The 17,005-nt window shown below is 35.1% G+C and overlaps 2 protein-coding genes across 6 annotated transcripts in view; both read right to left on the bottom strand.

Annotated features, from left to right (window-relative positions):
- Nucleotides 1–1,229, bottom strand: part of LOC106135516 (potassium voltage-gated channel subfamily KQT member 1) — a 38,502-nt gene extending 37,273 nt beyond the window's left edge. For 4 of the 5 annotated variants that reach the window (XM_060950933.1, XM_013335851.2, XM_060950936.1 and 1 more), the window contains exons 1-2: nt 980–1,229; nt 111–166 (exon numbers count right to left, since the gene is read on the bottom strand). In XM_060950933.1, the coding sequence (XP_060806916.1) occupies nt 111–166; nt 980–1,024 (101 nt within the window). In that variant the 5' untranslated portion in view covers nt 1,025–1,229. The remainder of the gene's footprint in view (nt 1–110; nt 167–979) is intronic. The other variant, XM_013335849.2, reaches the window with a different exon arrangement.
- Nucleotides 1,230–11,640: 10,411 nt separating this feature from the next.
- On the bottom strand, nt 11,641–15,210 carry LOC106135433 (survival of motor neuron-related-splicing factor 30). The gene is made up of 4 exons (XM_013335722.2): nt 15,060–15,210; nt 14,669–14,931; nt 13,469–13,615; nt 11,641–12,608 (listed from the first exon to the last, which is right to left on the bottom strand). The coding sequence occupies exons 1-4, from the start codon at nt 15,099–15,101 to the stop codon at nt 12,338–12,340; spliced, it is 723 nt and encodes a 240-aa protein (XP_013191176.1). The 5' UTR covers nt 15,102–15,210; the 3' UTR covers nt 11,641–12,337.
- Between the last annotated feature and the right edge of the window lie 1,795 nt (nt 15,211–17,005).

Here is a 17,005-nt window from a genome sequence, read left to right as displayed (position 1 = left end):
AGATAGGGTTAAAATTTTGAAACAAGATTAAAATAATACAAAGAAAATATGGTTTGCTACGAAAGAGCTACAAAATTAGAAAGGCAATTAAAAAATAATTAATATATTACCTATGACGAATAGCATCTTCATGTACGCGAACACGCCTGGTCGGTTTCATTTTCACCTAAAGATTGATGCCAATGAATATGTATGTTATTTGTGTGCTACTTAGGTAAACTTATAAATATTTGTACCTATATATATTCGTTTCTGATCGTCACTATCCGCCCTGGTTTGGGTCTTGGCGGCAAAAACAAAGACAATCCCTTGGTGCCCGACTCATGCATTATGTATATGAGAAGATACGAACGAGGCTCAAGTATTAACTAATACATGTAGCTATACAGTAGTCTGTTCGCAGAATATCTACTGTATAAATTATTCAGATTCCTAATTTTTAGGCTGAACGAAGGTCAAGCATTAAAGGTCGGTAATGTACAGCGTTGGCTAGACTGTATTTTATTTTGAAAAAATGTGAGTATGTTGTTTCTTTATCTTTATAAATATTGGTTTTTTATAGGTACTTTGAGAAATTTGAAAATTAATAGATGTGATTATCTTTATACCTAATAGAATTGTACTTAAATCGAGTATTGTGAAACGAAATCGGCATGTTGGCGGCGGCGCACTGACGCTGCCTGCCCACCGCCGTCATATTTTAATCAAGTAATGTAATGCGAAAAATCTGTTCAACGTTGCCTTCATTTAATCGTAAACTATCGATCCAAATATAGAAGGGCACTTCATACATACGCCATTACTTTAACGATTATAGGAATTATGTACAAAGACATAAAGCACAATGCGATATCGAGGATGCATGCTTATAATTTACCCATTTCAGTAGAAACAATTATAATAACGACATATAATGAACCATATGTAGGTATTAAACGACTTCGTGCAAATATCGAAACATCAGACAATACTTACGCACCTTAAAATTCACAGCCAATCTAAACAACTGAAAACTGACATCCATAAATATTTACATTCCGGTAGCCGTGAGACGCGCGATCGCGTGCGTTTTTGTGTACGAGCTAGAGTCGAGGGTGTAACGAGGGCGGCGGTGCGGCGGCGGCTCGGCACGTGGAGAGCCGTCCCGGAGCGCCGGCGGCATAGCACCCGCCAGTCATGAGCTCGGCGGCCCGCGGCTGCTGCGCGGCTCGGGCGCGCTGGGCGAGGCGCGGGATGCGAGTCGACTGACGCGGGCCGCACCGCGCCCGCCGCCACCGCCGCCCGCCTAGCGCCCTCCGCGCCGCCCGCCCTCCTCTAATTCTAATTGTTGGCCACCTCCGACGATCCAGGTCATCGTACCTGCATTAAAATTTTTCCCTAAACGAAAAACCCGGTTATAATTTGCATATTTAATACTGATATTCAGCTTTCTTCAGAATTAGCTTGTTATTTAGACTCCTAATAAAAAGTAAGCGAATAATTTGATTACTTATTCAAGAAGATTGAAAGCTTGCATTCCCGGTGAAACCCTGAAACAAGAACTGAAATCCTTTGGGGCAACTGCAAATGGGAAAACCCGGAATAAGAATGAAGGTTTCGGGAATATCTTTAAACAAACAAACCACTTTCTTCGCAAATAAAATATAAGTACCATTTATAATAACAAAACGTTCTGCTGCTGACGTCTGGGAAAATGTGATAATGTGGGTAGACGAAGAGTCTCAAGGGTCTAAGATGCTATCGACCACATCTAGTTACGAATGTGTAGAATATAGATATAGAAAACCGTAGATCCTTCCAAAATAACGTTTTATTTGAAATAGATACTGATAAGTTTCAATAACTTATTTATTTTTCTGAATTTGTTAGCATGATCATACGCTTTTAGGTAAGAACGACATGCAGCAGTTTCACAATCATACATTCATACATACATATAATCACGTCTATATCCCTTGCGGGGTAGACAGAGCCTACAGTTTGTAAAGACTGATAGGCAACGTTAAGCTATTTGGGTTTAAAATAGAATTGAGATTCAAATAGTGACAGGTTGATGACAAGAGATGGAGTGGGTCCTATTCTTTTTTGTATTGGTACCGGGAACCACACGGCCATCATGGACATGTTTCACAATCATGGACACAAATATTTATGTTGCTTGATGCCTGTGTTGACAAATAGATTTGAAAATTGAGAGTTTGATGTCGTATCAGGACAGAAGCTCGTTTGGTTTGTCTACGCGAGATTACCTGTGACGATAACGACTGACGCTGACGAACGAAATGTTAACTGCAATTCTAATGGCTGTGGCAATAACAGTTATTTTTAAATATCTCATTTAGTCTAAGATGCTTTTTTAAACAATGTTTTAAGTCGCCCTACGTTAGTTTGATCAGACTGAGAATACAATACTTATCTTTAACAGTTCAGTAACCAAACAGTTCCAGTATTTGTATTAACCACTCTTTCCCATGGATGTCGTAAAAGGCGACTAAGGGATAGGCTTAAAAACTTGGGATTCTTCTTTTAGGCGATGGGCTAGCAACCTGTCTCTATTTGAATCTCAGTTCTATCGTTAAGCCTTATATATAACCTAAGTATATATACGTGATTATATGTTATGTTATAAATATAGTGACTATATACATCTGGCACTAGCACTGGCGGTTATAACATTAGTGGATGAGTCGTTTAGGATAAGTCTGACTTGTGAGGTTTTAAATTTCAGTGCGGTTGTTTAAATCAGAAAAGCGCGATCGTTCTTTATTGATTTAGAGATGTTCTGTGGAGGGCGCATTGGAGGTAAAGTCGGAAGATAGAACAAAAGCGATGATGAACAAGAGAAGCTAACGATATTTTTCTTATTTTTCAAAGATTCTTACAAAGTTTTAGTTAGAGCGTAAAATATTTATACATTCTTACTGAATGCATGAATTATGCCTTTGGCATTTAAGCTCTAAGCAGGCTTTCAAAGTAATTTTGATCTTGTCGAATGCAGGCCTGTTAGCCTGTTTGTTTTAGTTGGAACTTAGAATAATTGGATTGTCAAAATAACTTGTTAACTATATTTCGTTCGGTAACGTATTTTCTTTATTTTTCCTTAAATAAAATATATTTTTTATTTTTAAAATAACATTTAACCAAAATTTCAGTAAACCTCAGACGTTACTCCTCTGTTTCATTTTTATTTTATGATTTCAGTATTGCATGCGTTATCAACAGTTTTACGCGTCGACTCAGCGAATACCGTGGATTTTGTATGTTTTTACGTCCCAAGTTCCTTTATTGAAAGTTCCCTTGTTTGTTATTGTGCCCATTTTCTTTTGGACGGCAGTAAAAATGCGTTGATCAAAATGCTTAATAATCTTCCAACTTAATCAAAATAAATGTAGCTCTATTTTGGATTTTTCTTCGACTCATCGATTTCGAAGCTCAGCATCGAAACTACGAGACAAATGACAGATTTTAAACTGAGAATAGAAATGCTTGTAAGCTTTGGATTATTTGTCTAGGCGACAGGCTAGCAACCAGTAGCTGTATCTGAATGTCAGATCCATCATTTAACCGTCAAGTCCTGTGACTATGGATAAGCTTTGTAGACTTTTACAGACTTTAAATATCTGTAACTCTGATGAAATAATAGGTTAAGATCTTCTGCAAAGTTTGCGGAGGTCACATGGGACTCGCTTCCTGTAACTTGAGTTACCACCACAGAATCGCCATTCAAGTCGAACAGAAGTCGGACTCTAGTCTCTTCTAAAATCTATCTAAAAGGTGAATACATAATCAAGCCTAAATCCCTGGGTGATGATGAAAAACAACCCCCAAGAACATACATATTGACTGCCTTTTGCGTCCCAACGTAATTTTTATTTAAAACGATAATTTTAAAGGTCCTAAATCCAAGAAGGTGCTGTAAAAGCGGGCAGTAATTATATGAATCACCAATTAATTGACCCTGGAGTCTCCAGCTATAAATCTTGACCAGGAATTAATGGGAACATCAATTTCATTGGCCGTTTTAATAAAAGCCGTCGGGTCGCTATTTATCATGGCTGAGTAAAGATTTTCCTTTCCTTATGGCAATGTTGCTTTGTTAAGGTCCGGGTCATACTTAACCAAAAAAGAGGTTCTCTTCTTTTTCGGCGGACAAATTTTTCAGTATCTTCTCCACAATACTCTGGAGAGGAGCCCGCGGCATTGGCTCTTGACCATGGATCCTGGATTGGATGACTCAGGTTTTTCACGAAGCGACTCCCATCTGACCTCCGCCATCTTTGCAGAGGAACCTTACGAATATTGGATCAGGTTACACATTCAGTTGCCTGAATGTGCAACTTTTTTCCCGATGTATTCCTCACCGTGAGAGCATCGATTAACACTCAAACTAATGTTCATAACTCAGAAAGTGTTATCGGTACATGGTTGAAATAGCTGGCCTCACACGGGTTACTTGCGAATTTTAGTAGGTCAACCACTGACACTCTTTTTAAGTACCTAGATTTTCTATATAATAATAATCTTGAAATGGTCCTATATAAGTAACAGACTTCAAAACAGAAGGTTCTCAATTCGACCGTTTTTTTAAATATTAAGAACTTACTATTAAAATCTTAGTATAATTTTTAATTAAAATTATGCAAGTAGGTACATTCACAAACTGAAATCTTACATTATGCTGTCTTTGCATAGTTTCAATCCAATTCTGCCCAGAAGACTGGCAGCATTGGCAAATAATTATTGAGGTCTTAAAACAGTACATTTGATGAGATTGTACAAATCGAGTTCTGTACTTAACACAAACAGAAAATCATTTTTTGGAATGTTTGTCTGGTACGTAGTTGATCTGATCAGTAAAAAAATTACTTCAAGCATTGCTTCAAAACAGAGTTGAATGTGATTTACAAAAACGTATTTTATTTAGAGCTTATAGCATGTGGAAAGAAATAATGGACAAATAATTGCCAGGTCGACAACTATATGACCAACACGATGTGATAGCCAGGATTTTAAAATTGAAATTACATATGGCTTCACCAAAGAAAACGATTTTCGTCATAGGTACTTCCTGTTTTATGTATAGTGTCGAGTGGCAGCAGCGTGGAACGCCACGCGCACATATACTTCTGTGGCTATAGGTATAAAATTGGCACGGAAATGGGTTACTACTATATACCTACTATAGAATTAACTGTAACTCTATTATAGGTCTGGATAATTATCGTTTAACTCTAACGTAAATTAACCTACACGCGGCGCCAGTACCCAGTTGATTAACAATCAATAAAGACAAAATCTTAAATTGAACTTTTGGCATTGTTGATTGATAAATTCTCTTTTTGGATGTACCTACTACTTTGTCGAAATTAAAATTATTGTCCATCATATTGACTCTAATAAATTCTAACTACTTAAGGAACACATAGTGAAATATTTACTTAGCAAAAGAACATGGGAAGACGTGGTCAGTTAATCTAATAGTATGACATTAGTCGGAAAGGCTATATCAAGCCGGAAGCATCCAATTTACTCACTATTACGGGCTAGTAGATACCTACTTAGTATGAGTGGATTTGGTTATTATTGCAAATGTTAGCTCCCTTCTAGGTACCTTCATGTAAAATATATGTCTGTATAATCTTACAAGGTTAAATTTTGTAATTGTAGCTACTGAATAATCACAGACCTAGATAAGAATGCTTAGAACATTACTACAGTTAGAGTAATAACTTGGAAAATATAAGGACATGTAACAATAACTAATTATTCTGTGAGCCAGCTGCGTCTCTTCCCGGACAGATTGTAAATGTCAATCAAAGGAAATGTTTATAAATTTGGGATTTTTCTTTTAGGCCATAGGATAGCAACCTGTCACTTATTATAGCTGAACATGGTAGTCTATTATTTTCGAGATTGTTGGGTCTGTATACCCTGTAAGGGATAAAGACGTGATTACATAAACGTTGTATTAATAAAAAGCCTTGTGGTTCCCAGCACCAATATATAGAAAAAACAAAAGAAACACTTCATCTTTTTCCCATTGATGTCTTTGTGACATAGGCAACTACGGGATAGGTTATCATCTTGGATTTTTTCTTTTCGGCGATGGGCTGGCAACCTGTCACTATTTGAATCTCAATTCTATCATCAAGCCAAACAGCTGAACGTGGACTATCAGTCTTTTCAAGACTGTTGGCTCTGTCTACCCCGCAAGTGGAATACCCCTACGGGATTATATGTATGTATGTATCTAGTATAAACAATAACTATCCACATAGCAAATGTAAAGAGAAAAATAAGAAAATTGTCTTAATTTATTCATGTATGGGCGCAGTGCCAAGGAAAAGTGAAAAGATACAGAATTTAACATAGGGCCTTCCTGATGCCGACGAAACGCCTATTGGATTTTTTATGATGGAACAAGACAAGAATTCACTAAATAATACCGGTCAAGTGTGTGTTGGGTCACAATGAAGACTTCGATAGTTGTAAAAATACCCCTATAAGTACTTACTTTTTGTGAGCGTACACCTACGAAGCATTTATATGACGTTTGGACAACAATTATTATTTTTCAAGTAGGTGTGCCTTTTCTAGGCCAGAAGTTGATCGGCATTAAAATTGAATATGTGAGCGTTTAAGAATCGGTTAGTATAAGATGAAAAAGTATACCTATACTTTTTATATAACTTAGTATCGCTTTCATTTGAAATGATAGATAACCTGGTGGTGTAATTGGTGGGTGATAACAAGGTGTATTTCGGGCTTTAGTACGATTTAGCAGTAAAAAGCTTTGGCACTATATATAGGCACTGACACAATTTTATCTAAATACAACGTAGGATCCCTTGGAAATGAAAGCGAAACGTTGTATGAAATTTAAGCACAGGCGACCTATCAACAATATCTTTACGTACCTACATGAGAGGTACCCTAAAATTTTTTTTTTACTTTTACCTTTTTATAGACTTGGCTGATACGTAGAATATATCAAACCGAAATGACAGCTAGGTATAATAGGTCAAAGGAAAGGACGTGATACCTTGTTCACTACAGAATTATAATAACTTCCTCTTATTATACCCTGTGCACATGATTTTTTGGTAGAAATACTTAGGAAAGGAATTACTAGGGAGCAGTGGTCGAATCGGTAAAGTGCCCGGTTAAAATACTAACTGTTTTTGTGACGTCCACCGTTTTTGGTTTTTACTATTTTGTATGGAATTCCTTTCTGAGTTTCATCTTTAGTGGGTTTGTTTTAGCTTTTATAACTTTTTAACCGCCTTAAAAAGGTGGTTCTCTGTTTTACCTGTATATATGTTTGTCCGGGATTATATCGCGTTTCGCTGATACCTTACACTTATACCGATTTTGATGCGGTTTTGAGGAGTGTTTGTTACACTTAGGAGGGTTTAGAAATTTTACCGACTTTAAAAAAGTAGTATATTGATTGGTGGCGGTTTTTCGTTAACATAAGTTATTAAAGGATTTTTCGGTGGTTTTATGATTTTACTACTTTTTATGTTTTTCTGGCGTCTACCAAGTACCTATCGCTCAGTCATCCAAGTACAAATTATTATTAAATTTGCTATATTTGTTTAACTTGACGTAGTTTTTTAATTTATTAAGTAAGTTAATAAGAAATGTTTTGAAAAATTGCAACATTGCCTTTATCTCTTGCTTGTTCTGGTTTTGTGCGCAATACATTTTATACCTATATATATTGACGGCCTCTGTGGCGCAGCGGTAATACACTTGTCTGTGACTCCGGAGGTCCCAGGTTCGAATCCCGGTCAGGGCATGATGAGAAACGAACTTTCTCCGGCTGGTCTGGGTCTTGGATGTTTGTCTATACAAGTATTTATTACAAAATATAGTATCGTTGAGTTAGCATCTCGTAACACAAGTCTCGAACTTACTTCGAGGCTAACTCAATCTGTGTAATTTGTCCCGAAAAAAAAAAAATGTATGTATATAGTCCATTAAATTAAAGTCTATTAAGAGCCCATTTATATTTATTTGCCGCAGTGAGAAAACACCAGCCCTGGAAAAAGAATAAATCGACAAAACTGTCCACTAATTTTCAATCTAATTAGGTAGTATGAAAAAAATTTACTTTTCCGAGTAAGTACATTTTATAAGTTACATCTTTTTAGTCTTTACTTACTACTCAGCTGTGATAATTTGCCTTAAGCTTCGTTATATATGTAACTGCTGTAATTTTTTTCACAAGTCCACATAGGTATAACCCTTGAGCAAATTGAAGTTGGGACGCATACCTCTATTAAAATTTTTTTTAGAAATGAATTCTTAAATGGAGATATGGTGTTCTTAACCTTATAATATTTTTAAAAAACCTATTGAAATTGAGATAATGTTCTTTTTGTAATATAAAAATTACAGCCTTCTACCAAGTCTCCGAGTAAAAGCGCGAACAAGCAGACAGACATGACGAAATTATAAGCGTTCCTTGTTTACTATGGAGTAGTTAGTAATAGTTTAAATGGAAAACAACGCACACTAGGTATAATACAGACTTAACGTTCAATAGTAACATACCTAGGTAAGTATTTTTTCTGGTAATTTCACGGTAACGGCAAGAGCAAGTAGATAGTTAGGTACATATATCTCATGAAGGTACCTACCTTCTTCCGATAAGGACTCTTCTATAAATGTGAAGTCCCGTTGGTACTGCCTGCCTAACTAACTTGTGGGATCTGTGTAGATTATGCCACATTGTGTTTACGTGTGCATACAAGATGAATCGAATCGTGAATGTTTGTATGCCTACCCACCTGTACCTTTAATGTTTCCGTGGCTTGTTTGTGACTGAATTGTTTCGTGTTGATTAATTGAACACGTGCTTAGCTTTATTTCTACCTGATTCTTGGTTAAAGTATTTACTAATTTCTTACATTTTATATTCCCAAGTAATTCTGTGGCATTTAAACGACGTAAATAGGGCCTCATGTATGTAAAATCTATCAACAGAATTTTTAAGTCCGGGGGGCATCAAAATCGGTTAAGTGGTTTTTATGATATGCATAGGGTATTTTGTAAAAATTGCCGTGTGGCAAAAATTTATGGACACAAATAGGAAAAAGAATAGGACCACTCCAACTCTTTCCCATGGATGTCGTAAAAGGCGATTAAGGGATAGGTAGACCTATAAACTTGGGATAGGCTAGCAACCTGTCACTATTTGAATCTCAATTCTATAATTAAGCCAAACAGCTGAACGTGGCCTATCAGTCTTTTTAAGATTGTTGGCTCTGCTTACCCCGCAAGGGACAAAGACGATATTATATATGTATCTATGTATGTAAAAAAAGCCCACCGCCGCACAAAGCCCGCGTTGAAATTACTATTTTTTTACCGAAAAAACTACTACTAGGTGTGACGATTGGCATGTTAACTTTTAATGCAATGCGAATAACACAGTTTACCAATTGTTGGCACTTAAACTAATGTACGCATAGACAAAAAATTGTATATTAATTACACAAAAACATAACTTAATCTTGGAAAGTAGAGTTCATCATCTAGAATTTTACGTTTATTACCTTTTTATATGTTATTTGGTCTGACCCGAACGATATTATGATTACGGCAATCAGCAGTCCTAATTTATGTTAACATTTTGTAAACAAAGCATGCGGCTAACATGACCGATTTGTTTACACTTAGTAGGTATACCCTCCGACGCTGAAGCTATTTGCACTCACTATTGATTGTGATTCTTTTAATATGTAGATCGATAAGTATACTTATTGATACTCTATTTTCTTTTTCCATAAATATTTAATAATCTATGTATTGATGTACAGTGGACCAATACGTTAGGGTTTTATGTTTAAAGTTTTTATTAAAGTTTTTTTCATTTTACCAACACAGTATTTTATTTTACACCCCGTCTTAATTATCTTAATAATATATTATATACAAAATTGTATCTATACCATTTCAGCAGCTTTTGGGAGAAGTAAGAGATGAAATGGTCATGATTTGTTTGGTGAAGTAAAATAATTTTGTTTAACAATCTTCCAAATTGTTATGGAAGTCTTATTACAAAAAAATAAATTTTTAGTTAGGCAAATTCAAAAGGAAATCTTTTATCTCTTTTTACCTATGGCTTATTTGTAAATGGCATGGGATTGATGCGAAAAAACGTTTAATTAAATTCTATTTTATATGAATTTTCAGCAGAAAGATGATTCCTCTAAGCGCACTCTTCGATCAACTATAAACAACTAGATAAACAGTTCCGAGCAAAATAAAACAAAATATCGTCCTCACCTCAATACATAATTATTATTACTCATATTACTTCGACTATTTGACAAAGTCCTATGTCCAAAAACAAGTGTATTGAAAATTGAACCTTAAATGTTTTATAATAAGGCACGCAATCCTTAAAAAACGTAGTTTGGTGTGACATGGTATTAACACAATGTTTCATATGGTTTTGTTATTTTAAAAATTTTACCTTCACACACTTTAACATTTTGATACGAAATGCGTTGCAATAAAAATTGTCATTGGATGTTAGAAGGAGTTTGTTTGGGTGTATGAGTGTTTGAATGTATGTGATTATGTGTCGATTTGGATGTAAACAGTTTATTTTTTACTTTAAAGGTAGTTCTTTTGTTTTTTGTCGACTTCTGTGGCCTAATGATCATCTTGCCTGACTGCCAAGTCGGAGGTCTCGGGTTCGATCCCGATTAAAAACTCTTCACCTCGGTCTCTCGCTATACCTAATAGAAATCCATTCATTCCTTATTATGGCGTTCTGCAGAAAACTGAAATACACGTAAATTGTATGTTATTCTGTAAGGTTTTACTTGCGACTTCGTTGGCATGTGATTAGAATTTACTAGATAGTCGTGTAATTGATGTAGTATCACCCCCTTACCAAATTTTACTTAATCGTTTTAACAGGTACCATTTTCAGATAACATTACATATTTCCATTCACCTCATTAAATAATTAATCAACCGAACTAGTATCAAAATAAAAAATCATAAAAATAAAACAAAGCGACTCCACAATTTTTTGTTCCTAGGCGAGCATCATGAAGCGCGGCGACAAAACTATATTTGTTTCGTTTACTCTTTAATATTTGTTGACCGCAAGAAAGAGATAGGCGCGGATAGTGCTAAATGCCGAGTACCCTTAAGTTTTAAATAATTAATAAAATGATTTGATAGAAAACCAACAGCTAACTTATACTATTAAGTGCGATTACTTTAAAACTGAATTGTACTTAAATGAAATAGGAAACGCCATCCTTTTTGAGCGCAATTCTTGGACAATTTTTACACTTTTTAACAGAGCACTTCGTCATTGTGCGATGTTGTCACTCGTGGACGGACGAAATGAGACTAGCCGAGAACTTTACTCACTTGAGCGTTGAGTAGAGTTTTGCCGCGGACACTTTTTTAGCGGGATTGTGAGTCTAGTTGTTTATAGTACGTCAATGGGCGCACTTTAAGAAGTGCACCTTTAATATTCCTAGAAGCGCATCTGTTTAACTATGGTTAGAGGTAAGTACGTAGATTCAATAGATCATCTTATGATAAATATTGTTATTCTTTATTTGATGTACTTAAAGAAATGGATAGCTTAAATAAAAAAAAAAATACAATTCCACGAAATTTATTATTATAAACTGTATTGGTGTATTTGCAGTCCAAACAAATATGGAAAATATGATAAGCCTTGAGTGTATTTACAGTACTTATAGCTTTTGTAGTATATCTACCTAATAAATATTTACAGTTGCAGTCTTAAGAGTGACACTATGTAACTAGGTATTTAATTTTAATATGTTGTTAGTATAATAGGCATGATGACAACTTTTTGCTTCGCTATTTATAGCAAAATCAATAAATACCACAAATTCTTCACAACAACTAAAACATTGGTGAAATAATCGCATCCTTAAAGTAAAAATTGCATGACATTATAATGATGTTGATCTCGCTCTTACTTTGGCAAGTGCAAAACGCTGTTCAAGGTTGACGTACCTGAGTTTCTTGTTCGCGTTATGAACCTTTTTTGTTTGGCTGCTTCCTTAATATGTAATTGCGTTTAGCTCATGATGCCTTAAGTTAGCCTAAAGTTGCTCCATTTTTTTTTATTCACTGATGCATAGTTAGTTCTAAATATTTTTGAATTTTTATGATGGACATTGGAGTCAAAATTGAATCCAAAAATTTACGTAATGTGTCTATCATGTTATTAACTAATTACATTGTTTTAAGACCTTGTCATCACCCCTATTGTAAACTATTAGCAATAAACTAAACCTAAGTATTTTAAATATCACTTTTAGCATTATCCACCTTTCTTCCACTTTTCTCCAGGAGTATATTCAGTCATTGGTCTTCCAGATATACCACAAGTTCCAATGCCAACTCTGCCAGTCAAGTTATCCGGTGATGCAAATATACTTTTTCCTTTTATTCCAGCCTTTTTAGAAGCTTTGGAATGAAAAGACAACCATTTATTTTTCTCACTCTCCCTTTCTTCTTCAATTTGTTTAAACCTTTGCTGCTTTTTTTGTTTTTTCTTTTTTAAGTACTCCCTGTTGTAGCCTTTACCGTGCCTGAAAACAAAATTTTATGACTTTTTGTACCACTTCAATTACAATTAAATCCAATAAGGATTGCACTGTAGTATAAGATGGCAATCGGGAAAATAAAGGCCCAATTATCGCAGATCGGACGCAGCGCTGATTGAAAGCAGACCAACAGTTGTAATATAAAAATCTCTTGAAAATCGTCACACTACTACGCCGCGGATCGACGATCAGGGTATACTAGCGTCATCAGGGAAGTGTTTCAGGAGATGGTAAATTGTATGTATGAATCTTTGAATAAGAAAGGAATGAAAGTGGTTTTTGAAAAAGAGAATATGAAATGAGAGCCCTTAGGAGTATGATAGGTAAAAAGGATAAGGATAAGGATGAGTGACAGGATAAGAAACAGCACGATAAGGGAATGTTGCGATGTGAAATAAGATAAAATGACTGGAATAGAAAAGGGAATGCTTAGATGGTTTGGTCCTGTTGAGAGGATGAATGAAAACAGGACTAAGCAAATATACAAAGGAAGTGTGAATGGGACTGTTGGAGTGGGAAGGCCTAGACAACCATACCTTGATCAAATCGGAGACATTCTAGCAAAAGGAGTCAAGGATCAAGAGTATCCGAAACTGACGAGCTTGCATGAAGAGAGTTATGAATTTGGATGAAGCGAAAGAAATGTGCAAGGATTATGGAAAGTGGACAGATGTGGTCCCTGCCTACCCCTCCAGGAAAGAGGTGTGATTTATGTATGTATGTTTTCACATGGATGATATACATATATGCAACCTAACCAAGTAAAGCATTTTTATTTTCACTATGGTTTGGTAGTTCACTAGAGCTAGTTTATTAACACGGGTTATAAATGTGGTAATACTTACTTGCTTTCATCTCCGCTTAGCGGCCTCTTTATGCCTGATCCTAATGCTTTGATGTCACCAATAGCCACAGTTTCTAATGTATTGTAACCATCAAACCTAACTTTAAAATTTTCAGGGCCAATCTCTTCAATTACAGCTTCATAGTACCTGGAATTTATATGAATTAATAAAGTAAAACAATAAAATTTCAGTGTACTAACATTATTTGGCACTTTGCTTTTAGTGTGAAGATCACCACCACCCAAAAAAAAACATAAATTTTTTACAAGTGTGTTCCACCAGTGCTCTCACATGGTGCAGAAAGTTGGGTTATAACTAAGGTGACCATACATCCTGCTTTCGGCGGGATTGTCCCGTTGTCCCCAGCAAGTGCAAAAATGTCCCGCTTTTGCAAGCAAACCAAATTTTTATACTTATATCAACATTGCACTCAAATCTCGCTGATGAGAACAGTCAGTCAAAAATACTAAATGTACAGACAAAATATTTTTACTGTTTTATTATATGTATAGATAATTATTTATTATTGACTTATATATTAATTATAAAATATATTTTTTTATTTACTTATATACAAAATCCCGTAAGCGTCCCGCTCTGACGCAAGAAAAAATGGTCACGTTAGTTATAACCAAAGAAATGCTCCAAGAGAGGCACACAAAGCTATAGGTATAATAATGGTGGGAAAAATGTTGTAACAGAAAATCTAATACAAGGTTGATAACACAGGTCAAAGTGGCTGATATGATTTGACCAAATATGTGAAGTTCTTGGAAGGAGACTATTGGGACAAAAAAGACCAGTGGGCAGACCACCGAATAGATGGAAAGATGACATTCAGAAGATGGCAGCCAAAACTAGTAGGATTGTTAATGTAAATAGAACAGAATGGAGGAGTTTGAAAGATACATACACTTAATTGGTGGAAAATTATTTATGACAATGATGAGATATTTCTGAAGCTGAAATAAAAATCAGTCACTATATCATAAAGCATACAAGCCCAACTGCATTGTCTCGTGCATATAGATCCTACACAAACACAATGTCATGCAATTCTTTATACCAATTAAATTAAGATTTTTTAGTTACATTAACCTACACATGCAGACAAGTCTTATGGGTTACTAAAATAAGATATTAAAATATAAACTATTACAATTTTGCAGTAATTCAATAATATGAACTTCATTTACTTACATTCCATCAGATCTCCATTTCGCTAAGCATTTTTCACCAACACGCCAACTTGGATATGACCTTTCCCCAGCCTCAGCTTCCTCGGCCGCCAGCAGGGACGCTGTAACATCATCATCATTACTAGAACTATGAAAATTTGTCACTTTGGAGTCACCATCTTGAGTTTTAATAAGATCTTTTGTCAACTCAATTACTTCTTCTAAATCAGCTTTTAATTTCAGCAGCTCTTCATTTTGAGGATCAGTGAGTAATGCAGCCTCCACCTGTTGAAAAATATATTATTTGTAAAAATAATTTGTAAAAGAAAGGTCCACCCAACCAAAGCATCAGATGTAATCGCGTATTTTTGTCCAGCACATAATAAAAGCAGCGTTACAATTAAGTAGCTAACCTGTTGCAGTTGCAATTTGTAATTTCTTAAATCTTCAGCCATGGCTGAAACTGCAAGCAAATTATGATAAAAATATTTATTTTAACCCTCTTGACCATCAACACACTTCATTAACACTAAAGAAGTATAGAACGAATAGTATAATCTGTGGTAGGGATCGCGATCTGAGAGAGTGTAGTCGAAAAATCGATGTATCAGGCCCAAAAGACCTAATCTATCCACTGAATGGATTTTTCACACTTGAAAATCATCTATCTCTTTTTTTTGTTTGGTAAAAACCATAAAATTAATAACAATTCGTTCAATGTATCCGTAATATAACGGCATTACCGATAAAAGAGTATATTACTCAAAAACAGTATGATTAGTTTTCTTCGCCTCTATTACATAAAAAAATAAGTTACGTTTGTTCTCTATGTCATGTAAATGTCCATGTCGAGGCTCTATGACTTGGATACGGTAATACAATTATTGTTTTTATCGAATTCCCTGAATTAAAAAAAAAACTGATTTTACTGGTAAGAGATCAGTTAATAATATTGTAAAATAAACTGGATTTAAATTTACATGATTAATGCTAACATGAAAAAACAATCGTTTTTCTGAATCAAATTCAAGCGTTTATAATCGAAAGACTTTATTTATTTTATTTATTAAATAGACTACTGACGGGTTTCGAAATTCGTCGGATTATCATAATACTAGTAGCTTTCTTAAATCCACCATTCTGGCTATCAAAGCATTGACATTTCTCCGTGACAGTGACGCCCGTTTGTTGTTTTATTGTTTAAATAAATTATGAGGTTTTATTCAAAAATCTCATCTTTAACTTCCTTATGTCGATAATCAGTCATATTTTAGAGCCATTTTTATTAGTTGTCCCGCTCCCAGCAATGCAAGCAAGCGTAGTACCTATTTAATTTTTTTTACTGAACGTAATTATAATGTACCTACACAAAATGTTTGATGATCGTTATGGCTAAATTATATAAACTTTATGATTAGCGAGTGCCAAAAGATTGTTGTAAAGTCAGCTGCTCATTCGTGACCCTTGAAGAGGCCTATAGCTTGGCATGAGAGAGCGCTTAATTAATTAAATCTTCTTAAGAGAATTCCAGTACTTAAATATTTGCCAAGGTGTTAGTCAAGAATATATTGCGCCATCTTGGCTGTTCAATCAATTCATTAATAGTTGTTTGATATATTCAAAAGATTTCTAAAGGTGGACTCAGGATATTATGTGTTACTAGTTCAATGTCTTCTCTATCTTGATGATAAGAATATACTGGCGTCATCGGCGAATGAGAAATCCGAGGATGCCGATTGCCGGAAACCGGACCAAGTGGAGAGAGAAAAGTCGAAAGGCGGACCCCGGGCCCCGAAACACTTCTGTGGAAGGCGCAGCCGGGTGCAGAGATGAGAGAGACAAGAGATTTCAAGAAAAATGCTCAATACGTTATGAAGCTATATTTTTTAATTTGATTATTAAATGTAAAACTTTAAATACACTTTGAAATAAACTTGTGTTATTTATTTCCTTAAAAAAAAATAAAGAGACCACTTTTTAATTTTTGAAGGAAATAAATATTAAAAAGTGGTCAAAATTTATGCAAATTTAACTGTTAAGTGTACTCACAGTAAGTAGTTAACCGATTCATTGCGTACCACACTTTTCAAGACTTTCCCACATGGCGGCTAACAAATCTTCTGTGTCGCCTCCGTGCGTCAGCCGCCACCCATTAAAGTGACGCCTTTACGCGTCTTCAGCCATGAGCGAACAAATTTTGCTTCATGAATGGCTGGTAAGTGATTTATTTCGATCAGTTGTTTGAAACCTTTTTTGTATATTAAGTAGAGATTTGTGAAAAAAAAATCTTTATATAGGTTATTTAATTGGATTTGTGTACACTGACAGATATATTGATCGGAATATATATTTTTCATAT

The sequence above is a fragment of the Amyelois transitella genome, chromosome 3 (assembly GCF_032362555.1).
Source record: "Amyelois transitella isolate CPQ chromosome 3, ilAmyTran1.1, whole genome shotgun sequence".
Lineage (NCBI taxonomy): Eukaryota > Metazoa > Arthropoda > Insecta > Lepidoptera > Pyralidae > Amyelois > Amyelois transitella.
This window is presented reverse-complemented; position numbering and strand designations above follow the sequence as displayed.